At 47.0% G+C, this 26,494-nt stretch overlaps 1 protein-coding gene across 1 annotated transcript in view; it reads left to right on the forward strand.

The window, feature by feature from the left end:
* The first annotated feature begins 10,169 nt into the window (after positions 1-10,169).
* The window catches only part of CPA5 (carboxypeptidase A5), a 21,730-nt gene continuing 5,405 nt past the window's right edge, over positions 10,170-26,494 (forward strand). Inside the window, exons 1-5 of the mRNA XM_008582714.1 lie at positions 10,170-10,285; positions 11,369-11,507; positions 12,868-13,002; positions 21,441-21,539; positions 25,987-26,088. Of these exons, the coding sequence (XP_008580936.1) occupies positions 10,170-10,285; positions 11,369-11,507; positions 12,868-13,002; positions 21,441-21,539; positions 25,987-26,088 (591 nt within the window). The remainder of the gene's footprint in view (positions 10,286-11,368; positions 11,508-12,867; positions 13,003-21,440; positions 21,540-25,986; positions 26,089-26,494) is intronic.

Below are 26,494 nucleotides of genomic sequence, written 5' to 3' on the forward strand. Positions count from 1 at the left end.
ACAAAATTTCCAACTCTTCACAGTTTTTGACATCTTTTGTAGTTTTATTCTTTTCCTGCCCAAATCAACTCCCGGCTACTTGGGTTCATCCCATGAGTGTCCAAGTGAGGATAATGATTTGCTTCCAACATGTTCATTTCCATCTTTATCTCAGTTGCATCAAGTTTATCTTAATTGTTGAATCACTGGCACTAATAATTTCAGTTTTTTTATTTTCTACTAATTTTTATGAAATGTGGGCAAAATGCACAAACACTGCTGTTTAGAAGAAGTCAAGTAAGGTGAGGAGCTAGGTTGGCAGGCAGCTGTCCCCACCGACGTTTGCTGTCCTTCCACAGTTGCACAAAAACCTACTGTTGTATAAGAGACTGAATTCAGGGGCCGGCCCGGTGGCGCACTGCTACAGTGTGCTGCTTGGGAGTGCGGTGGCGCTCCCGCCGAGGGTTCGGATCCCACATACAGACCGGTTCCCACTCACTGGCTGAGCGAGGTGCGGGCGCAACACTGAGGGTTGTGATCCCGTTGCTGGTCCTGGTCCGGTACGGGTGTGACACTGAGGGTTGCGATCCGTTGCCGGTCACGAAAAAAGACAAAAAGGAAAAAAAAAAAAAGAGAGACTGAATTCAGCATACGGCCCTTGTCCCTGATTTACTGTGATTTACAGGGGGTGTTACTGTATAATTTATGTAGGTTAAGGACAGCCTGAAGTCAACATGGACCCAGAAGTAGTTTGAAAATTCTTGATCTTAAAGTCATGCCTGGGGGGAAGATGGTTCTGACCCTACGTGTCCGTAAGGAGCACCAAAGATCCAAAATCCCAACTAGATGCCACTTTCCAAAGACAGAACCCTGCTCATAGCAGTGTTCAATAAGTAGCTCTCTAAAAAATATACATAGACAGCAAGGATAGTTAAATTCTCCAATATTTATCAACATTGATTTAAATAAATTTTAATTTAAGAATTAGATTTTGCCACCCCACAGTACATGAGAGAAGAGATACCTATAAAAAACAAAGCATGACAGGGTGAAGCTTTTCAAATAACTTGGCATGAGATCATTAGGCCAGCATTCTTCAGATTGTTTTCATTCTGCACCACTATTGTAATTATCACACACAACATCTGTAATTACGTATTTATAAATTGTGAACAAATACCATTGTACTCATATTACATATTTCATAAAACATAAACCAAAGGTGAAATAAAAAAGTATGATGTGAAAATACAGCATAGAAGTCTTAATGATGCCTTCCTTTATCCCCAGGAGAAACAAATGAGATTGGAGCTCATTGGATTTGATTGCAGAATGCCCCTTTGTCTCTGGTTTATTGTGATTTCTCTAATAATTTCAAATAGTCCCATAAAGGAATGCCTGCCTCTTCAACTACACCAGGGGTAGGCAAACTGCGGCCTGCGGATGAAATCTAGCCTCCATCTGTTTTGGTTTAGCTAAGAATGGTTTTTACATTTTTAAATGTAGAAGAGACTCTTCAGTGAGACAGTCGCTCTATTTTATCTCATGCCCCGCAAAGCCTAGAATATTTACTCTTTGGCCTTTTCCAGAAGTTTGCTGGCCCCTGGACAGGGAAAGTATGTGGGTCACTTTTGCCTTTCCGCCACACAGCAGGGACTTCATACGCTTCTCACAGGGCGGTGCAGGTGGCTCTCATGGTGGCAGGCCCTGGCTGCAGCCGCTCCATGTGACCTGGAGGCATCCTTCCTCCTCACAACGGAAAGTGACTTTTCGGTGGTGGCCACCAACCCACTGTCTCGCTGGGAGCAGGCCCTCAGCCTGAGGTCTTGGGCACCTCATGGTGGTCATTAGCCCCTGGGTGGCCAGACCCTCAGTTACAGCCATGTGATTGAGGGCTGGGGCCGGTCAACCCCCTCCAGAGACTGGGTAGGGGAGGCTGCAGCTGGGGGCTCCCCTGCGAGGTGACTGGACCAGTGGGGAGGGGGTGGGTCTAGTACAGTGGAGAGGAGGCAGCCATGTGTTAGAGGATGGCCCAAGAGCCTGTCATTAACTGCTGGGCCTGGGTTCAAGCCATACGAGTCCCAGGGAGGGGAAGGCAAGACCCTGGTGTAGGAGGCTGCACTTAAGGATGCCAGGTGAGGTCTCTGGCTTTGGGAACTGAGAGCAGAGTCCAGTAACTAAAAGTGGGGAGCAGGACAGAGCAAAGATTCAGGAGCTCCAAGCTGAGCGGGACAGTCAAGGGCGCAGGCCTAGGAAGTGAGTGTTTGTTCCCATAAGCTTTGAGGCATCATTGGAATGAGTGAATCAACAGATCAATCAACAAATAGGTCCTGGGCAATGGGCTGGGCCATACACAGAGTTCCTGTGGTCACATGGATGAATATGACACAGCCTCAGCGCACAAGGAGTTTGTTTTGTGTTAGCAGATGTCTGTAAAGAATTAATCTATGGTATGATGATACAGGGAGACACAAGGCACGATTAGCCAGTGTGGCTGCAGTGTGGAATTTTGGATGAGGAAGTAGACTGAGACCTCTAGTCTAGAGCAACAGTAACCAGCCTTCTGGTGGCTCATTGCTTTCTTGTATTTTCAGTACTTAATTTCCTCTGAAAGCACCTATTTGGCATATTTCTAGAAGGTGAGATAAACCTGCTTTTGTTAATTAAATCACATTTTTAGTGTACTGGGAGATCAGCTATTTTAAGAAACTGTGGTAAATCCTCTTGTTAATCAAAGAATCCTTTTGGAATGTGAATGATTTTTTTGTTTGTTTTTAAAGATTACATTTGATATATTTATTTCCATTAAGTACCCAAAGGGGACTTTTGGGGCTTAGACATAATTTAGTTTGGGAATTTTATTTGTGAATGTTGGAGCATCTCATGTAATGTCTGGAGACCCTCAGGGTCGTCGCCAGCCAGAAATGAGAATTAATACCTTTAATAAGAAAGGGTTCAGGGCAAGAATCGGAGTTCCTGCAACCTCCCCAGCCTGCTTTGGCGAGTTAACTCTTTCACATCCTGCCTAACTCAGCTCAAACGCCACTGCTCTATTGTGAGTTAGCTTTAATTTTTGCGTGTGTGGTAAAATATATGTAACATAAAAGTTACCATTTTGATTGTTTTTCAGTGTACAGTTCTGTGGCATTAAGTACATTCTCACTGTTGTGCAGCCATCAGCACCATGGGTCTACAGGACTTTTCACCTTCCCAAACTGAAACTCTGTCCCTGTGAAACAATAACTTCCTCATTCCCTCTTCTTCCTGGCCCCTGGTGACCTCCATTCTACTTTCTACTTTGACTGCTAAAATTTGACAACCCTACGTATCACATTTCACTTTTCAAACTTCACTTTTATTTTATTCAGTTGTACATTTCATCCGTACATTGTGTGAAGAGTCCAATATACAAGACTTGGCATGAAAAGCCCCAGAGTCCTGCTCCCCATCCTTCTTCCAAAGTCTTGCTCTCCAGCAACAGCCATGTTGAATGCTTTTAGCCCTGGGATTCCCATTCATAGACCTAGATAAAGTGCTTTTATTGCTAATTCTTGATTTTTCAGCTTTAGGCATTTTCTATTGATTTCCCATTATGAAAAATAAGAATTCAACTCTCCCATATTTCCTTTAAAATATGTTTTATTGTGAAGTAGATCGTACATACAAGAGCCTGTATAAAATTTCTGTGGCCTGTTAAAAATAAAATGAACACTTGCCCACTGTTCAGTTTAGGAACAAGCACATAGTATGATCTGAGAAGCCCGTGTGTGCTCTTCAAATGCACTCCATTTCCAGACAAGACCACTAATCAGTGCTAATAATTTCCTTCTTTTTCCTTATAATTATCATGTATGTACATACTCCTAAACAATATTCAGTGTTGTTTTGTGGACGTATGTAAGGGGAGATATACAGTTATGTTTTGACTTGGCTTCTTTCACACAACGTTAAGTTTTTGAGGTTCGTCCACGTGGATGCACGTAGCTCTGGTTGCTTCGTTTTCTTTGCTCTGTTGTATTTTGTTGTCTGACTCCTTCTCCATTTATTTATCCAGTACTGCCTATGTGTTCTGGTGCATGTGCACAAGAGTTTCTCCAGGGCATATAGCCAAGAATGGAATCGTTAGGGCATAGGGTGTGCAGTATATTTTCAACTTTGCTAGGTAGCAACTGTTTTTTTTTCCAAAGTGATTTCACCAATTTAAAGCTCCATCAGGAGTGGGTGAGAGATTCTATTGGTTACCCCACATCCTTGCCAATTCTTGGTATTGACTGATTTTTTAACTTTTGCCAATTTGTTGGCATGATATGGTAATTTCACTGTGGTTTTAATTTGCTTTTCTCTGATTACTAATTTTTGTATGTTTATAGATAATGTGTGAGTCTTCTGTGAAATGGCCTTTCAAGTTTTTTGCCCATTTAAAAAAATTTGATTCACAGATGTTCTTTATATATCCGGGGTAGTGATTTTTTACCAGTTTTGTATGTTACAAATATGTTCTCTTAGTATGAGATTTGCTTTCTACTCTCAGTCAAGGGTCTCAGGAACAGAAGTTCTTAATTTTAACATAGTTGATTTTTATGTATCTTTCTCTTTATGGGAACTTTTATTTATTTATTTGTTTGTTTTGCCTGTTGTGTCTTGTTTAGAAAAACTATTCCCTATCCCAATGTCATAAAAATATCCTTCTATTGTCTTCTGTCTTATAGTTTTGCCTTTTACATTTAAGAATTTTAATCTACCTGGAATTAATTCTTGTATGTGATGTGATAGGGATTTAATTTCATTTCCCTGCATAGATCTATAATTATCCTAGTAACATTTATTGAATAATCTGTCTGTTCCACATTGATCTTCTGTGTCAAGTCTGCAAAACATGCAGTTTCCAAATATGCTTGGGTTTGTTTCTGTCGTATGTCCCATTTGTCTATCTATGCCAGTACTATATCGTCTCAACAACTATAGCCTTACAACATGTTTTAATGTCTGTGATAGAAAGTTCTCCTTTAGGATTGAAGGGGAACTTCTTCGGGATTGTCTTGACTCTTATCAGGGTCTTTGTTTCTTCATATGCATTTTTATCAGCTTGCGAAGTTTTGTAGAACTGTTGGGATTTTGGTTGGAATTACATTGACCCTTGAGCAATGTGGGGTTAGGGGCACCAACCCCTGCGCAGTTGAAAATCCACATAAAACTTTTCACTCCCTTAAAACTTAACTACTAAATAGCCTACTGTTGACTGGAAGTCTTATTGATAACCTAAAGTCAATTAACACATATTTTGTATGGTTTACATATACATAAAATATACTGTATTCTTACAGTAAAGTAAGCTAGAGAAAAGAAAGTGTTAAGAAAAACATAAGAAAAAAATACATTTACAGCATTGTTCAGTATTTGTTGAAAAAAATCCACATGTAAGTGGATCTGTGCAGTTCAAACTGTGTTGTTCAAGGGTCAACTGGACACTGAATCTCTGGATCTATTTTAGGAGAATGGACAATTATGTAACACTGGATTTTCTTATTCAAGAATGCAGTATATCTTTGGATTTGTTTAGAACTTGAACATTTTTCAATAAAGTTTTATAATTGTCTCCAAGAAGGATTGCACATTATTTGTTAGAATTATTCCTGGGTATTTTTATGTGTTAAATATTCTTGGAAAGTTGAAAGTAGTATCATTAGGTAGTAATCCTCTTATTTCCAGTAATGCCATTTACCTTAAAGTTTATCTTATATTAATAAAGCTACAAGTGCTTTCTTTTATTAGCATTTACCTGGAATATCTTTTTTCATTCTTGACTTTTAGTTTCTCTTTGTTCTTATGTCTTAAAAATATCTCTTGTGAATACATATAGCTAGGTTTTTAAGAAAATCTATTCTGATCATTTTTGTCTTTTCTTGGAGAGTTAAATCCATTTACATTTAGTATTATTGCAAATACACTTAGGGAAGTTTCTTCTTTTTATGTCCTTTCAATTTGCCCCACTTCTAAAAATTCTTCTTTTTTAAACCTTTTTAAATCACCTTTTTTGGTTTATTTTTCACCCTTCTTCTCATTTCATCTTTACCCTTTCTACCTCTTTGGAAGTTATATGCTCTATGCCTATTCTTTTAGTCATTACTCTAGTTATTTGAACATTCATAGTTACCAAAGTCTAAAAAATTATCAATATCTATCCTTTTCCCCAACAATTCCAGGACCTTAAGACACTTTAACTATAATTATCTGTTTGCAAATAATATGCTATTATTGTCCAGGGCTTAAAACATCAGTGTTAGTTGATCCTGGGAAAAATATCCCCTGAGAATTTATAACCACAAGTAAGCCCCACATGAGTTTGTGGCCTAAATTTATGCTAACTAAATTTATGAAGTCCAAAAAAAAAAAAATCTTAATTTAGAGTCATCTCAACTTGGTAGTGCCCCCCAGGCAACTCACAAAAGTAAATGCAAATTCTCTCTGGAGGAACTCAATTTCAACCCAGGCCTCAAAGGATTTTCATAGGTAAATGTTCGAAGAAAATTATATATATGTTTATTTGGGCTTGAAAAAGAATCAAATAGAACTTCTAAAAAAGAAAAATGAATACCATATTGTGTTGGCTGTAAAACAGAACTGATTATAAGATGCACCATAATTTTATGTGCCATCAAAAACACTGCCAATTATCACTGCAAGTGCATCCTGATTTCAGAGGTGTTAAAATGTGAAAAAATATTGTTTCAGAATCGATGAACTGTAGCAATTGAAATTTCAAACTTAGCAGATCGATTAAACTGTAGATTAAATTCAACTAATGAGAGAATCAGTTAACTGGAATAAAGAAACAAATATTTGATACAAATAAATTATCCAGAATGTAGCCCAGAGACATGGTGAAATGGAAATACAACAGAATGGCTGAGGCTTAGAGGATAGAAAGAGAAGGCCTAACATCTATCTAATCAAAAGTTCCAGATGAAAATAATAGAGTGGAAAAGAGGCAATGTTTAAAAATATAATGGCTGAGCAATTTTGAAAATAATGGAAAGAGAGCAATGCCCAGATACAGGAAGCAAAATGATTCTCAAGCAGGATAAAACAAAAGAAACATATACCTAGACATATTATGGTAGATTTGAAAAATACATGATAATAAGACAGCAGAACATCAAAGGCAAAATCTTCAAAGCAACCAGGAAAAAAAAAAAAAACAAACAAACCCATCTTCTCATAAAAAACAATAAGTAGACTCACTGATTACCTTTTAGCAGCAAAAATGGGAGCCGGAAGACTGTGGGATAAGAATTTCAATGTGCCGAGAGGAGAACAGTAAATGACCTATAATTTATACCCAGTGAAACTCTTTCAAACTCACTGATTACCTTTTAGCAGCAAAAATGGGAGCCGGAAGACTGTGGGATAAGAATTTCAGTGTGCCGAGAGAACAGTAAATGACCTATAATTTATACCCAGTGAAACTCTTTCAGGAATGACAGCAAAATGAAAAAGTTTCATATAAATAAAAACAGACCTTTGCTAAAGGAAAGTTTTAAAAGACAGACTTCAAACAGAAGGAAAATGATACCAAATGCAAGGTACACTCTTGCAGGAAGAAGACCCAGAACTCTAGGGTCTGAGAAATCCTCAGGTGGAAAGTTTGCTCATCTCTCAGGTGTCTGTCTAGTTTTTACTTCTTTTGGGGAATCTATAGATTCTTACTTTCATGCCAATCCAGTGACGCATTTAAAAAGTTATTAAAAATATTTTATCCTGAATGTGAGTTGTCTCGTTTGGGCAGGATTGTATAGGTATCTAACCCACCCACCTGCGGGAAGTTAAAGTCCTCCAACACAGTTTCTTTAGGGAAACCCTCTTCAGTCTATGTGGAGTCCATGTTACCTGTCCTCCTGTGCAATGTACCTTTCCCTTGTAGCACACACACCAGCTGTATTTTTACATTTTTCTGTATGTTCTTTAAATTAATTGTCTACTTACCTCATTAGAAATGTAAGGGCCAGGTCTGTGTTGCTCCCAGTTTTACTCTCAGACCTTAGAAAGTGCCCGGCCCATAGTAGGCATTCATTAGACATTTACTGAGTAAATGATTGGATGAATAATTAACTGCGAGTGAAGGGCCAGGTCTGTGTTGCTCCCAGTTTTACTCTCAGACCTTAGAAAGTGCCCGGCCCATAGCAGGCATTCATTAGACATTTACTGAGTAAATGATTGGATGAATAATTAACTGCGAGTGAGAAGCCAGTATGAGGTAGTGGGTCAGGCACAGCTGTGTGTGTCTGCTTCAAATTCAGCCATCAAAAGTGCTGCTTTTAGGTTTGGTCAATTCCCGTAGAACTCTGCTGTTCTGTATGATAGCCATTAGCCACATATGGCTATTTAAATTTTATTTAAATTAATTAAAATAAAAATTTAAAATCCCTCAGGCACACTAGCCGCACTTCGAGTGGCTGGTGGCTATCCTATTGGACAGCGTGGACACAGAACATTTCCATTATCACAGAAAGTTCTATTGGAAGTGCTGCCATAGAAGTCTCAAGAATTCCTAGCTGCTCCCCTCTCTCTTTCTCTTTTGCTCCTGCTCTCTCGCTCTCTTCCCCCCCTTAAACCAAGTACAGGGATAGTTGTCTCATTGTTAGAGACTTAAACTGATGCTTTTGCACGAGAAGATGCTGGGTACTTTGGGTGACTAGCACCATTCCCAGTTTTCCTTTAAATTCCTGAGCTATCGTTTACCGGTTCATTCTTTTGTTGCCATTAGTACTAGAGCTGTTGGTACTTGGGTGGAAGCATTATTGCTTTTCTTTCTAGGTCCTGCAGCCCTTTGCTAATGTTATTGCCTGAGAGTTCCTGAAGCCAGGGTTGTGGGAGAGTCTGGCACGTTTGAACAGCTGACCCATGAACTAATGGCATAGGACAGCCACTCGCAGGGCATTCTGTCAATGGAAGAGCTCGCCCCTGCACACACGGCCAGTTAATTGGCCATTCTGGAAAAGGATGGATGGGGAGGGGGACTTCTGAGAATCGCCAGTGACAGTTAAGTGGCCTTTGGTTGACATCCTCTGCTGAACAACTTTGTTGGATTTAGTCTCTGCTTTTCTGCACCTCCTGTGGGTTTTCTGTTAGATTCGTCACTTACCATTCGGGCACCATCTTTCACTTTCTCCCTGCAATATGACTGCTTTGGGTGCAGGCCTCTGCTCTCTCCCTGCTATTCCTAGCTCATAAAGGGGACTGTGTGGGGCTTTAGCGGGACTGAGACATTGACTCTGTTGTCTGTTGAGACCCATAATAATGACTGCAAGTGGCCTTCACATCTAGCAGAAAATGTATTACCTGTGCCAGCGTGCTAGTGACCACCTGAAGATAGAGAAAAGGGAATCTCAACTGAGCTCCTTCTCATACGAGACATATTTCCTTTGTCCCCCTCTCCATTCTCTTCCCTTCCCTTTCTCCCTATTGTGACTGGAGTACTGACCTAAAATGCAGCCGTGACTAAAGAGTTAATGCCTTTGAAATACTAATACGTTACATTTTGCAGGCTTTGCCAAGCCAATTCAACCAAGTTGCCTCATCTATTTCCCCCCAAAACCCTGTGAGGTAGGGAGGGGAGATATTGTTAACCTCATTTGACTGATGAGTAAACTGAGATTTAGAGAGATCAGGTCAGTTGCCCCAGATCTTTTGGATAGGAGTTGAGCACCCAGTTCTCTGTCTCTAAGTCCAGCAGTCTTTCCATGACATCCGCACCCTCATGTGTAAGGAGGATATGGCCCAGGGAAAGTGTGAGTAGATTGGGAGGAGGAGAGCAAAAGAGAAGATTTCGTGCAGGAGGGAGGAAAGGCGTGCTGTCCTAGGGCCACCGGCTACCCCCATCTTTCTCCAGATGGTGGACTTGAGGTCACAAGAGGCTGGCCCAGCAAACCTCCAGAGAGGAAAGAAGAGCTAAGGGCCCTGTTTTCCTCTCTTCCTTCTCCCCTTCCCAGGAGAGGATTTGCCTGGGGGGGAGGGGTGACCCTAGTTCTCCCAAGGCCTGGTGTGGGACAGCCACTCGCGGGGTCTCCCCAGAGAGAGCCTAATGCCCACTCTCAGGCGGGTCTGCCGGCCTCTAGGTGCTACACTGTCCTGAGGCCTGGGCCATGCTTGTGCATGAGGAAAGCCCCTGAAGGTCACCTGGACGCAGAAGCATGCGGGGAACCCCCAGAGGACGGATGGATCCTTGGCTGTCCCCTGTGGACAGGCGGTTGCTCCTGGTCTTCAGCTTTATTCTGGCAGCAGCTCTGGGCCAAATGAATTTCACGGGGTGAGTGGCTGCTGCACAGCAGGGAGGACTGGCCGGGAGCTAGGGAACCGGGTGTCCCAGTGAGAAAATGGCTGTCCTGCGGGGACCTGATCGAGGTGCAGAAGCCAGGACCTTGGTTCCCACCCTGACCCCACCTCCAGTTCCATGCTCTTCCACTCGTGCTCCAGGGCGGGCCACGCGGCTGTGTTATTGTCCCTCCCCAAATCCAGAGATCTTTACCTGGGGTCCAGGGGTAAACTTTCAGGGCTCCAAGAATCCCTGAAATGTTATGTAACGGTTTTTGTATGTGTACTTCTTTGGGAGTGAAGGGTTCATAGTTTTCCTCAGATTCTCAAAGAAGTTAGTAACCCCTAAAAGACTATGTACCCCTACCCAAACATGGACGTGGTATTGCCCTATGAATAATAGTAAGTTCTGGTGTCATATGCCAGAGCTTCTATGGACATGATTTGCGAGCCTCCCAAAGATCCCACAAGGTAGATAATCCACAGTATCTCTGTAGTAGAGAAGGGGAGACACAGCTTAGAGAGGGGCCCACTGTCCAGTCGGGGTGGGATCCAGCATCGAGGCCTCAGACCCCAGAGCTCACTCTGCAGGCCATGGGCTGGCGCTGCCCCCACGCACCTCCAGCAGGAAGGGACGGAGCTCAGCTTCCTCCATAGTAGGTGGGGTGAGGTTCTCTGATCTCCCTGTCCATGGGTTTGGACAGACCATGGTCTTGGGGCTCCTGGATGAAGAGCACTTGGGGCTCCCATGGGTCCCCCCGGCCCTGTATCTCTTCCTTTCTCCCCTTCCTTCCTTTTGCTACGCACACACTCATACACACACACACACCCCGTATTTCTTTCCCATCCTGCTTTCCCTGTCTTGGCTCTAAGTTCTTCGTAGCATTGACAAGATTTATTTAGTCCACTGTGGGGTCTGTCTTTGGGGCTGGAGAGACCACTGGCTCGAGGCTGAGGGACTGAGTGCTTCCCAGAGCTCCGAGCCCTTCCCGCTCAGCCTCTGGTCACATGGTGTCCCAGGCTTCCTGCCAGGTCCCCTCAGCCCCGTCTCTTCTGCACTCTGCCTCTTCCGAGCAAGACGGCCTTCTAGGAATTCTTTTCCATGGCTTCCTCTGCCCCTCCCGTGTTTTTCCAGAGACCAGGTTCTTCGAATCCTGGCCAAAGATGAGAAGGAGCTTTCACTTCTCAGGGACCTGGAGGGCCTGAAGCCCCAGAAGGTGAGGAATCCTCAGGGCTTGGAGACACTTCTCCCCTCCAGCTCCCTGTTCTGCTCCCCCAAATCCCAAACCCGCCTTCCTGATGTCTCTGCCAAAGATCACAAAACTGTGAAAAAATCAAATGTGGCTTCTCGTCAGGAAAGGTTGAGACACTTGCCCAGAAGGTTGGGTGGTCTTTTTAGACTGTATCATTTCTGTCCTGGATGGAAGGGCTGCCGAGCAGACCCTGTCAGGGAGGCTGCTCTGAAAACAGCTGGAATTTCCTAAAGCCACATGGCAGGCACAGATGTGTCTGGGTGGGAAGCCACATAGCACGGAGACTGGACACATCTGCTTCCCCATGGAAATGGCTTAGCTTGGCAAACCTGTGTTTTATTTGGGTTCGTCCCTGTCAGCCTGAGCGTTTGTTTCCAAGAACATTTGTCCTCTGCAGGTTTTCACAATGGAAAACATTTCTTCCATCATTATAATAGAAAGATTTTGTTTGAGGGTTGTAGAAACAACCAGATATTTCTGGACGTGGCCCAAAGCCCTTGCTGCTATTTATATAAGTGTCCCTGTCAATGGGGACTCAACACTTTATGATAATTCCCTCCATTTTACAGACTGAAAAATAGATGTAGAGAGAGGATGACATGGGCATCCAGATTAGGCCTCTCCTGCTTCTCCAGGGATCAGGATCAGGGACTCTTCCCTCTTCTGACCAGGGTCCTTGTCCATGTGAATGTCCCTGATGATGAGTGAGTCACCTTTGGGAACTCCTTAGGGCTCTTTGGATCCAGGCGAAGTTGTAATGTGTGAGTGAGGCTGGAGGACAAATATGCTCGAAATTAGGGAAAAAAACTCAGTGACTTGGGGATTTTGTTTATTTGTCCCGGTCTTTCTGCTTGGCCTTAGGGTTTTCACGATGGAACTGCCCCCCCCCCTTTTTTTAAAGGGATTTATTATTTCTTTATTTCTTATTTTTTTCCTCTTTTTTATTGAATCATAATTGATTTTACATATTTTTGGGATTCAATGTCGACATATGTTGATCGAATCAATATTACCTGTCAATGCACTCCAGTGGCTGGCGGACCATCTGCGTGGTGGTTGTGACATCTAGCCACTTTTGCGGCAGCTGTGGTTACTGAGGTGGCTGTGGTGGGCCACCCACAGGGAGGTGATGTTTTTGGCATGCTCCTTGGCACTGATGGAGTGCCTGGTTGTGGGCAGAGGGTCTGATTCCCGACTCCCTGCCCCAGGCCTGGGGACCTTTTAAATGTGTAAGAGAAGATCATCTGGCTTTCTAGGGTGCCCACGGGATTGTGTGTAAGGACATGCAATGAACACATCTGTTTTTCTTTCCTTTGTGAACAAGGTGGACTTCTGGCGTGTCCCAGCCAGACCCAGCCTCCCCGTGGATATGAGAGTTCCTTTCTCTGAACTGAAAGACGTCAAAGCTTATCTGGAGTCTCATGGCCTTGCTTACAGCATCATGATAAAGGACATCCAGGTGAGGTCCCACCCTGCCGCTGCGGCTGGGGTCTCGCCCCTCACATTCCTTTTTGCTGGGGGCCCAATGTGGAGGAAAAGCGTTCAGGGCTCAAATTGGACATTTTGTTTCTGGGTCTCCATCTGCGTGTTTGTGAACATGTCATGGAAGACTTAAACCTCAAACTTCCCAGAGGAATTTTAAACCTAGGACAGCGTTCATGAGGGGAAAGTACTCCCGGTGTGGGAACGGAAGGGACACCTGTGGATGAGCCGTGTCGTGGAGGGATTCGCAGCTCGTAGCAAGGAGGAGGTGGGGGTGTCAGGGGGATGGGGAATGGAGGAAAGAGCGCAGGTCCTCCCTGGGCACCGTGGGGGGTGAGGGGCAGCTCTGGTTGGCTTCTGCTTTTCTGACTCCTGTCCCTTGCATGGTTTCGCTCCCACACCTGCAGCGCAGGGTTCTCTGTACTGAGGGCATCTCTCTCAGTAGGTTTCTCCCAGAGGAACAGCTTTGGGTGAGGACGAAGGGAGCCTTTGCGTGGGGGCAAAGAGAGCCTTCATCCTGGGCATCCCAAACTCCTTGACCCCACCTGACGCCTCACTTTACAGCAGCTTTTCTAAACACCATGACATTCTGTTTCAATTGTTGCGTCTCCAAGAATATCCCAAAGAGCCTCTGAAGGCACAGCCTCCTTCCTAACAATCTCTTGGGTGCTGGCTGCATCCTTCTGCTGATACCGCTGCTGGCTGTGTACCTGTGGAATTGTATCCACATCGATTGATTGCCAACCATGTAGTACACCACTAATCTCCCCTAACGGCTCTGACTGTGGGAACACAGAGCCTCCCGACGCACACTTGACACCGCATGCCACGGATAAACGCATTAGGCAGCGTTCCTTTCCCATGCGAGCGCAGGGCTGGGGCATCGGGTCCATTCAAAGACCTTTATCCCTCATTGGGCATATGTGCTTCCCACCCGACATGTGGGGGTGGGATATTTCTCTAATTAAATCCCCCACAAACAAAAATGGGGAAACTCCCACAGACAAAAGAGACCACCACATCAAAAGAAATAGAACTGAATTACTGGATTCTTGTTTTTCAGCTCATGCCCATATTTTGAAGTCTGCATTTTCCTGCTTCTGCCCTGCCCTATGAACCCCCCACTACCACCCGCCTGCCCCCCGCAGCATTTGGCAAATAGATATGCAGAGGTCTTTAAAACCTTTCTGTTGATTTCTGCACATCAGGAACAGGCCTGGGGTCATCTCTGCGTGCCCACCCCCATACCATGTTGTGTCCCTTCTCCTCTGCCTGTCCTCTCCTGATGTCTGCAGCCCCCACATCCCTTTGGGGCTTTGCACTCCCTCACAGGAAAACGTGCTGAACTCTCAGCCCTAACCCAGCCCAGCCAGGCACGATTTTCACCAACATCTTCTCTGTCTGCAACGCATCAGGCTCTGATTGCCACACTTAAGATCACATTTTGGCTTGGAGGGAGCTGGAGTTGATTTGTGGTGATGATGGGGGAAGGGGTCCAGGAAGAGGAGAGCTCAGAGACGCTAACAGGACGGGAAGGACTTGGCACTGCTCAAGTCATGAGCATCCATTCTTACGTTTCAGATATTGACACATGGGCCTGATCTTCTCCCTGTCCTGTGTCTTCTCAGCCCCAGTAACTTGGTTTGCTGTCCCCTGTATGGTGGGCCCTCAACAGTTGTCTGCTGAATGAATTTACTCTACTGACCAGAGAAAAACCTTGTTAACATGTTGTCTTTTTTTTTTTTGACTGGTAAGGGGATCACAACCCTCGGCATGGTGTGGTCAGCACCACGCTTAGCCAGTGAGCGCACCGGCCATCCCTATACAGGATCCGAACCCATGGTCTCGGCACTATCAGCACCGCACTCACCCGAGTGAGCCACAGAGCCGGCCCTTTAACATGTTGTCTTTTTTCTCCCCAGCACCCCCCTCGGCCCCTCAAGGTTTAGTTCCATGCCCCCGCCATCCATCTCTGTACCCCAGCACCTGCTGTGGGCCTGCCTCTTAGTGAGGGCTTCATAAATGTTAGTTGAATTCACGGACATGAAGAGGGTAGGAATGAGGAGAGGGTGTGATCCGTGGCTAGCACCAGGCTGCAGGAAGCATGAAAAACCTTGATGCTGGTGTTCACACTGGCCAGAGGCCTGGGGAATTGTCAAGGAAGGGAAGAGCTGCCCCCCCTTGTGATCAGAGGGCTGCTGGAGAAAGATGAGGGGGGTCCCTTCATTCCGCCCCACCCGCAGATACAGAGATCCCTACTGGGTGCTGAGTAGGGGGCAAGGTGCTGGAAATACAAAGAAAAAAAAAATGCGAGTTCTGTATCCAGGGGCGTCGGAGAGTGGTGGTGGGGGTTGTGGAGGGGAGTAAATGGAGGGGACGACAATGGAGAGGATGAGCGCGTGGGTGGAGGCGGTGCGGGTTGCTATGGGAGCCAGCGCGCTGCACCTCGGTTCTGAGAAGGCAGTAATTGCGGTGCAAGCGGCGAGGGGGGCTGGGGAAGGAAGAAAAGGGGGGCCCCGCCTCCACTGGCGGTGAGGCCAGACCCCATGGCAAAGGGCGTTTTCTGCCTTGTGAAGGGTTGGGATTTTGTCCTTAAAACCATGGGGGAGGCATCCCACCGGAGGGGCTTTGACGCGATCAGATTTGCATTCAAGAAAAACCACTGTGAGGATGACAGTGTTGAGTTGGGGCCAGGGCCAGGGAGAGACTGACAGGCAGGGGGATGGTGCGGAAATTGCAGCGGGCCGGGGAGACATTATCTGATGCCGAGTGAGCTCTATTTGGATTTAATTTTTCTTCACCTCCTCCTTCTTTTCAGCCCTTTGGGTTTTTTTCTTTTTTATTTTTTTTCCTGGGATGAGTCACCATGGAAAAGCTTCACTTGAGCAGTCAGCTCTGTGGATTTTAATGGCTTTTTTCTGATTACAAAATTAATAAATATTCATGTTAGGTAATTTAGAAAATAGGGGAAAGCACAAGAAGAAAACAAAAATTACCCATGCCCCGACCATCCAGAGAGGAATAGCATTTAGTGTAAATATTGCTTCTCCAATTTCCCCCTCTCCAGTGGATCATTCCATCAGCATACAAGTAGAGGGTTATTTCTCTCATCTTAAAAAAATCCTCTCTTGATCCCTTCCCTCGCTCCCTTCCCCCACAGCCATCACCCCATTTTTCTGCTTCTCTGAAAAGCAAAAGTCTGGAAAATACTGACTCTACTTGCCATCGGCATCCTGCCCTTCCGGCAGGCTGTCAGCCCCTCACTTCACCAAAGCTGCCCTCGACAGTGTCACATGCAAGTCCAGCTTGGTGGTCGACTCTCAGTGTTCCCCTTTCCCCAGGACAACGGTCTCTCTCCCCTCCCTGGAACTCGTATCTTTCCTGGGCTTCCAGGACACTGCACTCTCCCGGGCTGCCTGATGACCCTTTGCCTGTAGTTTTCTGGTTTCCAGCTCTCCTCCCTACCCTCATCCGGGATCATGCTGTTAAATACCCCCTGTCTCCTGATGGCTCCCGTGTATGTCTCCAGACAGCACCTCTCTCCTGAGCCACACTGAGCTCCCCCAGCCCCCCAGCCCTGGGCCCCAACCACTCCTCTGCAGCTGCCCCCATCTCAGTTTCTTGAAACTGGAGTCATTCTTGACTCCTTTCTCACCCCTCATGTACAGTCTATCAGCAAATGCCATGGGCTCTGCCTTCTAAATATATCTTAGTGCATCTCACGCTATTGCCCCGGCCAAGGCACCGTGGTCCTTCATTGGGTTATTCCAGTAGCTTTCTAACCACTCTCCCCAATTTCACCCTTGACTCCTTAGGCCTAGTTACAAAGGAGCAGCCAGAGGGGCCCTTTAAAAAATATGCAAGTCTGGTCATGTCACTCCTCTGCTTAAAACACTCCAATGAACTTCCTAACTCAGAGTAAAAGCCAAAGTCCTTAAAATTGCCATATGGCTCCACACGATCCACTCCCTGCCCCCATCAATGACTGTTCTCCCCCAGCTCGCTCTGCACCACGGCCTTGAACCTCCTTGATGGTCCTCGAGCTTGCCTGACCCATTCCTGCCGCAGGGCCCTTGACGAGATTCACATCTCAGGGTCTTGGCGCTGGCTGGGCCCTCTACCTGGAATGCTGTTCCTGCAGACATCCACGTGGCTATTCCCTCACTGCTTTTCAACCTTGCTTAGGTGTCACCTTTCCACCTGACTATTCACATCTCAGGGTCTTGGCGCTGGCTGGGCCCTCTACCTGGAATGCTGTTCCTGCAGACGTCCACGTGGCTATTCCCTCACTGCTTTTCAACCTTGCTTAGGTGTCACCTTTTCACCTGACTTTGAATCGTACCTTGAATCGTACCTTTCATCCCCAACTCCCTCCCTCCCCTCCTTCACTCTTCTCCTGGGCATTTACCACCTTCTCGCATCCTACTGTGTAATGTACTTCTTTGTCGTGCTGATTGCCTTTCCTGCTAGACTGTAAGCCCCATGAGGGCAGACAGTTTTGCTGCATTGGCTTCCATGTCTCTAGTGCCCAGCACACAGTGCGTGCTCAACAAATACTTGCTGGCTGAGGGGAAGTGTTCTCAACATGAAAATGCTGTTGGCGGGTGTGGGGGTGGGTGGTGGCCTAGAAGAGAGAGAAGGGTGGCTGGGGGGATTGCAGAAGAAGGCGGGGAAGAAAGGAGCAGTCGTGGGCAAGGCCCTGAGGGACAGGCAGAGTCTGGCTGCATCAAGGGGCAGGGACAGGCCCAGGCCCCTCTGTTGGGCAACAGGTGCTGACTGACTCAGCCTGGTGACCGTGGATGCCCTCCAAGTGCTACAGATGCCACATTCCCTCTGGAGGAATCCAGATTTCCTGGTCATGTCTTTGTGTCTGTCACAGAGCCCTGGAGTCAGCCCAAGGGTTATTGTCATCATCATCACAGCTAACAGTTACTAGCATTTAGAGCTTGCCAGGCAATCCTAAGCATTTTACGTGTAACCCTTCTAAGCCTCAGGAGAACACTTTAAAGTATGTGCTAAAGTATGTGATAACATGAGCCCCATTTTATGAAGGGGAAACTGAGGCAACGAGAAGTCAGAAATTTGTCCAAGTTGGTGACAGCATCCGGGCATGGTCTGGCTCCAAGACCTGCACTGGTGCCACCTGCCTCCCCAGCTGTTGTCATTGTGGCTTGTGTCGTGTTTTAGCTTTGTCCTGTGGGCAGGGGTCCATCCTAACAGCATCTGTAGCCGCCCCCACAGATGTGCCTCCAACTGTAGTTGCCACTGGCTGAGTAGCTGCTGCTGCAAACATCAAGTCTGGAAGACAAGGCCGGGGACACATGAGGAGAGGTGACAGCTGTCATCACACAGCTCCCCACACACTCTGTTCCCATGGGCTGCGTCCATTTCAGTGCTGAGAGATGCTGCTCCCTTCAGGCCCCAGTGTCACTTTTTGGGGCCCTGGGTCTCCTCCCCTCTCCCATTTTGGAGGTGCTGTTGTTTGCTTAAGGCTCCCATCCTTCCTTACCCCTATCATAAATTAATTCACACCACAGTATGACTTTCCCTGTCAGGTTATGGCTTCCAGGGAGGCAAATGGCTCACCTCTGAGTTTGTTGGTTGTTTTTTTTGTTTTCCTGAGAAGCCTAAGGGCTGTCACCAAGCATTCCTGAGGCTGTGGCAGGACCACATGCTTAGCGCCCCACCCCTCCCCTGAGCCCTGTGAAAGGAGCAAGCATCTGTGCACTTCCCAGGCCGGGCAGATCAATGTCCCCGGAGCTGGGCCCAGCTGTGCGGGCCGAGCATTCCTGATTTGTAAGGGGGCGTCCTATCCACTCATGAGGCTGTGAGGGTGTTTGGAAAGTTATTTGCAGTTTGGTGCCAACTTCCCATTTGCCTCCAAGCTGTTTTGTGGAACAAAAAACAGCCTCTTGGGACCTGTCTTCCTGTGGTGTCCCCGGGCTGTGTGGGAAGAGCTGGGTCCTCTCGTCCTTTCTTTCCAGTTTCTCCTCCCTGTCTTCCACCTCTGCCCACACTTCAGGCCCTCCACCAGACCCTAGAAGATCAGCCTCAGGGACCCTTTGACTTCATTTAACTTCCTTCCTTGAGGCCAGAGCCTGGGACAGGCCTGCCCTGCCTGGACTTCCTCACAGCTACCCGTGCCCATGGCTGGTAGCACCTGGCCCATAGGGGCCTGTGGGCATTGGTCACGGTAGGCGGCTGAGATTTGGGTCAACTTCCTGGCAAAAAAACCAACTCCTTTTGTCTGGTGCTTGTGAGAGGCCAGCAAGGATTGAGGCTCCCCCAGCCATCTCTAACTTAACCAGCAGTCCCAGCTCTGCCCAAGTGGGAATGTCCCCGGCCCAGCCAGCTCAGCTAGAAAACATGACAATTATAATTGCTGAGCACGTAGTTGGTGCTCAAAAATAAAATAAAATGGGCTCAAACATCAATTTCCAGTCCCATTTTGAAATCTGTGAAGCTGAGAGTTGTGAGCTGACTGGGTCCTCAGGGATGAGTCACCAGGCAGTGGCCTCACCCGCAGCAGGTGGGGCGGGGGCACCTCTCTTCCAGCCCGGGCTGCTACTCTACGTTAGCCATTAGGGCTTTTGGTGTTGCTGTTATTTATTCTTTTCAATGTCCATACTTATTTAAGTAGTATAAGCACATTGCCAAAGTGTAAAAATAGAGAAAAGAAAAAAATAGTTAAAAATCCTAATTCTGGGCCAGCCCAGTGGCGCACTTGGTAGGGTGCGGCGCTTGGGAGCACGGTGGCGCTCCCGCTGAGGGTTCAGATCCCATATAGAGACCGGTCCGCTCACTGGCTGAGCGCGGTGCGGGCGCGACACCGAGGGTTGCGATCCCGTTACCGGTCACGAAAAAAGACAAAAAGGAAAAAAAAATCCTAATTCTTCTAACAGACATTGTTAGCATTTTGGTATATATTTTTGGCATTTTAGTGTCTTGTGTTCATATGCTCGGGGGTACTTGGTTTTTCATTATTTTAAAACACTTTTTAATTGAAAGAACGTACAATGGAGTTCTCAGGTGTCATTAACATTTTGTGCATTTGTGTGCTCTCTCTCCACACACACACACACACGCACACGCACACGCACACGCACATGCACACACACACACACACATCTATGTATATATATGTTACTGTTGTCAGCCTTTAGTTTTGTCAGCTAGCCTTAAGGAACCCAAGGCTAGCAACTAGGATATCCAGTTCTACCTCACCTCTGCCACTTTTGTTAGCTCTGCCATTAAGTCCTTTTGCCTGTCCAATCTTCTTTATCTCTAAAACACGAATAGTTAATTCCTGCCCTGTTATCTGGTCATCTGACCAGATCAAGTGAGATAATGTGGATAAAGATGCTTGGTAAACTAAAAGCCTCTGACCCCAAATAAGTTATTGTCAAGTCTTACTTGTGACCCGGAGCTGCAAACAAGGTACAACTTTGGGTTGATGAGGATGCATTCTCAACGTCCTCTGTGACAGAGGGGCCCAGGCACTTGTCACACTGGACAGTCAGTGCTGAAATCTGGGGTGCCTTAGTACCTGAAGCCAATATAAGGGTATGAGCTTGAGTGAAGATGGGCACCTGCCCATCTCACTGTGACCCAAGCTGGGAAAAATGTCCCAGGACGGTGTGAGTAGCCTCAGCAGTGAGCCCAATTCAGGCCCTCCACTGCCTGGTCAGTGGGAATTATTCTGTGAGGACTGAGTGTCAACTCCAAATTGACACTCATAGACATTGCTTTTGGCTCACCTGTACTTGTGTTTAGTAGGCAATTAACTTGGCAAGTGGAAGACTGTTGGCAAATTGGTAGTAATGATTTGGGCTGGCTTTGTCTGTGCCTGGCTTTCCAAATGGCTTGCATGCCACTAGTCCAGGCTACTTCCTGGGGGTAGGGTCAATGTTGGGGATCAGAGGAGCCCTTTGTTCTCCCCAGGGGGTCAGTGCACGTGGTTCAGCATGGGTCCTGACTCAACAGAGTGTTTGTACAGGGCAAAAACAATGTTGGCTTTAGACCACGAGCACCTTTTCCAACTGTCTTCATGTCTGTTATTACAGTTTATCCTATGAGGTGGCAAAGCAGATCTTGCTGTGCCAGTTTTCAAGCTGAGGAAACTAAGCCCACAGCAAGTTCCATGGCAAGTTAGTGGGAGAGGCAGAATTAGAGCTCAGCTCTCCGGATTCCTTACCCTGTGCCCATTTGGGAAATGCAGCAAGAATGCCACCTTGCCAACTGGGAGACTAGCCCAGCAACCTGGCATCTCCCTCTGTTGTGCAGCTCACACTCATGGTGGCTCATTCTCCTGTGTCGGTGCTATCTTTACACACGGCCAGCTGAGGAGGGGCTCCAAAGAGGCTTGGGCAGCCCAGCCCTCTGCTTCCCTTCCAGTACGTGTTCCCTGTCTCTTAGGTGCTGCTGGATGAGGAGAGAGAAGCCATGGCGAAATCCCGCCGGCTGGAGCGCAGCACCAGTAGCTTCAGTTTCTCCTCTTACCACACCCTGGATGAGGTGGGTCTGCCTGGGCACCGCTGGGCTCTCTTGTGCCTTTGTGCCCCTTAGGGTTTCCAGACTCAGGCAGAGACTAGTGAAGGATTCTGGGGTCTATGGGAGACTGTGAACTGACACTTGGGAGTGCAGAGCAGACATTAGGTGAAGGTCTCAGCTTTGAAGAGGTCCAGAATCTAGGATTCAGAAACAGAGGATGCAGTTTGACTGTACAGCTCTAGGCAGGCATGGAGCAGAGTCGTGGGTCTACTACGCAGAAGCCCAAAACAGGGACCCATTTTATGGGCCAGAACAGAGAGGGTAGAGGCTGCCTTCATAGCCAATCCCCTGGTTAGGGATCCAGGGGTCTCAACCTCTCCATGACAAATCCTGGTATCCAGTGGCCCCAGCCGTGGGTACTAGGGGATATGATGGGCAGGAAGCCAGGCACATTGGACAGTCATGTTCATAGAACAAAACAGAGTTGCTTTCATTTGGAGAAAATTCATGATCATAGCTAGGGCAGCTCAGAGCTGCCGGCTAGGGCAGTTGTGACTGACTGTGACTTGTCTGGAAAGGAGAATATGCAAGAAGGGCACAAGGATGCCCACTCCAGAAAGAAATCAAGGCTCAGGCCTCATTTTGCATGTAAAGGACGTGACATTATTGATATTGTCCACCCTACTATTGTCATCATCACTTTTTCTACTTCACAAGGTCTGTCATAGAGGATCCGGCACAAGGATGCCCACTCCAGAAAGAAATCAAGGCTCAGGCCTCATTTTGCATGTAAAGGACATGACATTATTGATATTGTCCACCCTACTATTGTCATCATCACTTTTTCTACTTCACAAGGTCTGTCATAGAGGATCCATTTTTTTCATATATTTGTTAATTCAATTATGGGTACTGAAAGAATAAGAGAATGAATTAATATAGTCTGTCACTATTTATTGATGCCAAAGATAAATAAAACATGAACCCTGCCTTCAAGGGGCTTAGAATCTAAAAGGGGCGAGAAAATAAAAAACAGCACTACAAGGTCTGCTGGATCTCTCAAATGGGTTGAATGGGCCAAAGAAGAAGGGGCAAGAGAGAGAACTTCTAACCAGAGAGAGTCCTGTGGGTTGAGCCTGGGGATATGAGGAGGTTCAGCACGTGCTCTTCTCCCAGGCAAAGGCGCAGCTCTGAACGGAGCTGAGGAGCCTGGGAATCCAGCCAGACCACCATGCATTGCCCTTAGCCCTGGGGACATCTTCAATTTTTGCAATTCTTGATCTGGGCTCTTTTAGACCCTCGAAGCATTGAAGAGGGTGGGATTGGGGGAAGAGAGTATTTGGAGAGGACCAGGGGTTCATCCCTCTCCCTGCTTAACTGCCAATCTGATAAACTTCATTCCTTTCAGATATATAGCTGGATGGACAACTTTGTAACTGAGCATTCAGATATTGTCTCAAAAATTCAGATTGGCAGCAGCTTTGAAAATCGGTCCATTCTGGTCCTGAAGGTAAAGCTTGCAGTGTCAACCAGTAAACTCTACAGTGACAGTCTCTGGCATAACATTGAGCCCATTTGGGGTCATGACTGAATGGAAGTTTGGGGAGAGGAAAGATCTGTACACTCCTGTCCTCAAGTGACCCATAAGCTTTGTGGCATTTAGTGACACCCACCCTTGCAGGTACACACAGGTGACAGTGTGGTGACCTGGCACATCCTGGGCCAGGAAGTAGGTGGGAGGGTTGCTAAGGTGATGGAGCTGCAGAGTGGCAGTGGTCACCCTGGACTTGGGGTGTGAGCATGCTGAGTTGGCACTCTTCCTGTGACTTGCTTGCTGCATCTATTAAATGGGAAGAGAGGTACACAGAGGACCCATTGCAAATGACCGAGGTCATCTGGCTCAGGTAGCCCCACGGATTGGCCTGAGTCTCTGGAGAAACCTCCCAGTCCTTCTCCCCAGGGGCTGCTGGAACAGAGCTTGAGCAAACTTGGCAATTGTAGTGCCCTTTGTCATAAAGGAAGCAGGAGAAGTGAATGCAGAGCCCACTGGAAAGTGATTCTCAGTACATGCCCTAAAGGGCACTCAGGAGAGTGGACCAGGGCAGGGCATTTGGCATCAGCCATCAGGAAAGACGCTGCTGCTCTCAACAGTGTTCTGGTGGGCTCTTCTGAGCAACCAAGTGGCCTCACCTAACTTGGGACTTGACTTTTCAGTACATGCCCTAAAGGGCACTCAGGAGAGTGGACCAGGGCAGGGCATTTGGCATCAGCCGTCAGGAAAGACGCTGCTGCTCTCAACAGTGTTCTGGTGGGCTCTTCTGAGCAACCAAGTGGCCTCACCTAACTTGGGACTTGACTTCACCTGTGCCTGCTTCCATTTCCCCCCAGGGGCTGTTGTATTCTCTCTTTAATGTTGTCTAAGACCTTGCTACTCAAAGTGTGGCCTTTGCACAGCAGCATCAATGTCTGGAAAGGAGAATATGCAAGAAGGGCACAAGGATGCCCACTCCAGAAAGAAATCAAGGCTCAGGCCTCATTTTGCATGTAAAGGACATGACATTATTGATATTGTCCACCCTACTATTGTCATCATCACTTTTTCTACTTCACAAGGTCTGTCATAGAGGATCCATTTTTTTCATATATTTGTTAATTCAATTATGGGTACTGAAAGAATAAGAGAATGAATTAATATAGTCTGTCACTATTTATTGATGCCAAAGATAAATAAAACATGAACCCTGCCTTCAAGGGGCTTAGAATCTAAAAGGGGCGAGAAAATAAAAAACAGCACTACAAGGTCTGCTGGATCTCTCAAATGGGTTGAATGGGCCAAAGAAGAAGGGGCAAGAGAGAGAACTTCTAACCAGAGAGAGTCCTGTGGGTTGAGCCTGGGGATATGAGGAGGTTCAGCACGTGCTCTTCTCCCAGGCAAAGGCGCAGCTCTGAACGGAGCTGAGGAGCCTGGGAATCCAGCCAGACCACCATGCATTGCCCTTAGCCCTGGGGACATCTTCAATTTTTGCAATTCTTGATCTGGGCTCTTTTAGACCCTCGAAGCATTGAAGAGGGTGGGATTGGGGGAAGAGAGTATTTGGAGAGGACCAGGGGTTCATCCCTCTCCCTGCTTAACTGCCAATCTGATAAACTTCATTCCTTTCAGATATATAGCTGGATGGACAACTTTGTAACTGAGCATTCAGATATTGTCTCAAAAATTCAGATTGGCAGCAGCTTTGAAAATCGGTCCATTCTGGTCCTGAAGGTAAAGCTTGCAGTGTCAACCAGTAAACTCTACAGTGACAGTCTCTGGCATAACATTGAGCCCATTTGGGGTCATGACTGAATGGAAGTTTGGGGAGAGGAAAGATCTGTACACTCCTGTCCTCAAGTGACCCATAAGCTTTGTGGCATTTAGTGACACCCACCCTTGCAGGTACACACAGGTGACAGTGTGGTGACCTGGCACATCCTGGGCCAGGAAGTAGGTGGGAGGGTTGCTAAGGTGATGGAGCTGCAGAGTGGCAGTGGTCACCCTGGACTTGGGGTGTGAGCATGCTGAGTTGGCACTCTTCCTGTGACTTGCTTGCTGCATCTATTAAATGGGAAGAGAGGTACACAGAGGACCCATTGCAAATGACCGAGGTCATCTGGCTCAGGTAGCCCCACGGATTGGCCTGAGTCTCTGGAGAAACCTCCCAGTCCTTCTCCCCAGGGGCTGCTGGAACAGAGCTTGAGCAAACTTGGCAATTGTAGTGCCCTTTGTCATAAAGGAAGCAGGAGAAGTGAATGCAGAGCCCACTGGAAAGTGATTCTCAGTACATGCCCTAAAGGGCACTCAGGAGAGTGGACCAGGGCAGGGCATTTGGCATCAGCCGTCAGGAAAGACGCTGCTGCTCTCAACAGTGTTCTGGTGGGCTCTTCTGAGCAACCAAGTGGCCTCACCTAACTTGGGACTTGACTTCACCTGTGCCTGCTTCCATTTCCCCCCAGGGGCTGTTGTATTCTCTCTTTAATGTTGTCTAAGACCTTGCTACTCAAAGTGTGGCCTTTGCACAGCAGCATCAACATCACCCGTGAGCTTGTTACAAATGCCCAACCTCAGACCCCTCCCCAGACCTACTGAATCAGGATCTGCATTTAAGTAAGATCCCCAGGGGGATTTGTGTGCCCATTAAAGTTTGAGAAACAGTAGTCTCAAGATACTTTCAGTTCTGGGAAATTCTGTGCTTCTGGCTGGTTCACTTTGTTCTCTAAGAGTGCCACTGCATTGCCAAGGGTCCCCACATGTGTGCACTTCATGGGCAGGCAGAGGCACCTGCACACACACCCTCGCTCAGGCTCAGCACACCTGGCACGCAGAGCCGCCTCAGGCGGTGAGGATGCACCTGGGGACTCTTTCCAGGCAGCCTAGGAACAGAGCCATAGCTCTCTCGGCTCAAACCTATCTGGGGCCTGGTTCTTTTCCCAGTTCAGCACTGGAGGTTCTCAGCGCCCAGCCATCTGGATTGACACTGGCATTCACTCCCGGGAATGGATCACTCATGCCACCGGTCTCTGGACTGCCAAGGAGGTCAGCATGGATCTGTGGCCGAAGGCAGCCAGGACGGGGGCTAAACTGGGGGGAGGGGCTGCTCGACCATCTAAAGGCACCTCCTGTTGAAAAATTATATTTGGTTCATTTAAATTCAGGGTGCTCTATCCCCTCCTGCCCTTTGGAACAGCCACCGTGTGCTCTGGCCTTTTGCAGCACAGAGCCCATGTCTGTCCTCTGCCTTCTAGTTGTTTAAAATCCAAGCTTTTGGTTCTGCACGGAGGATGTACTTGATGGCCTCATGCTGCCCTTCCTACAGCCACCAGCTATGCAAACGTCCTGCTCCGACTCTGAGAGCCCAGCAGGGCCTCCCATCCCTCACCCTTTCTTGCAGATTGTCAGTGAATACGGCAAAGACCACATCCTGACAGACATACTGAAAGCC

This window comes from Galeopterus variegatus, unplaced genomic scaffold (assembly GCF_000696425.1).
Source record: "Galeopterus variegatus unplaced genomic scaffold, G_variegatus-3.0.2 Scaffold2706, whole genome shotgun sequence".
In the NCBI taxonomy this organism is placed as follows: Eukaryota; Metazoa; Chordata; class Mammalia; order Dermoptera; family Cynocephalidae; genus Galeopterus; species Galeopterus variegatus.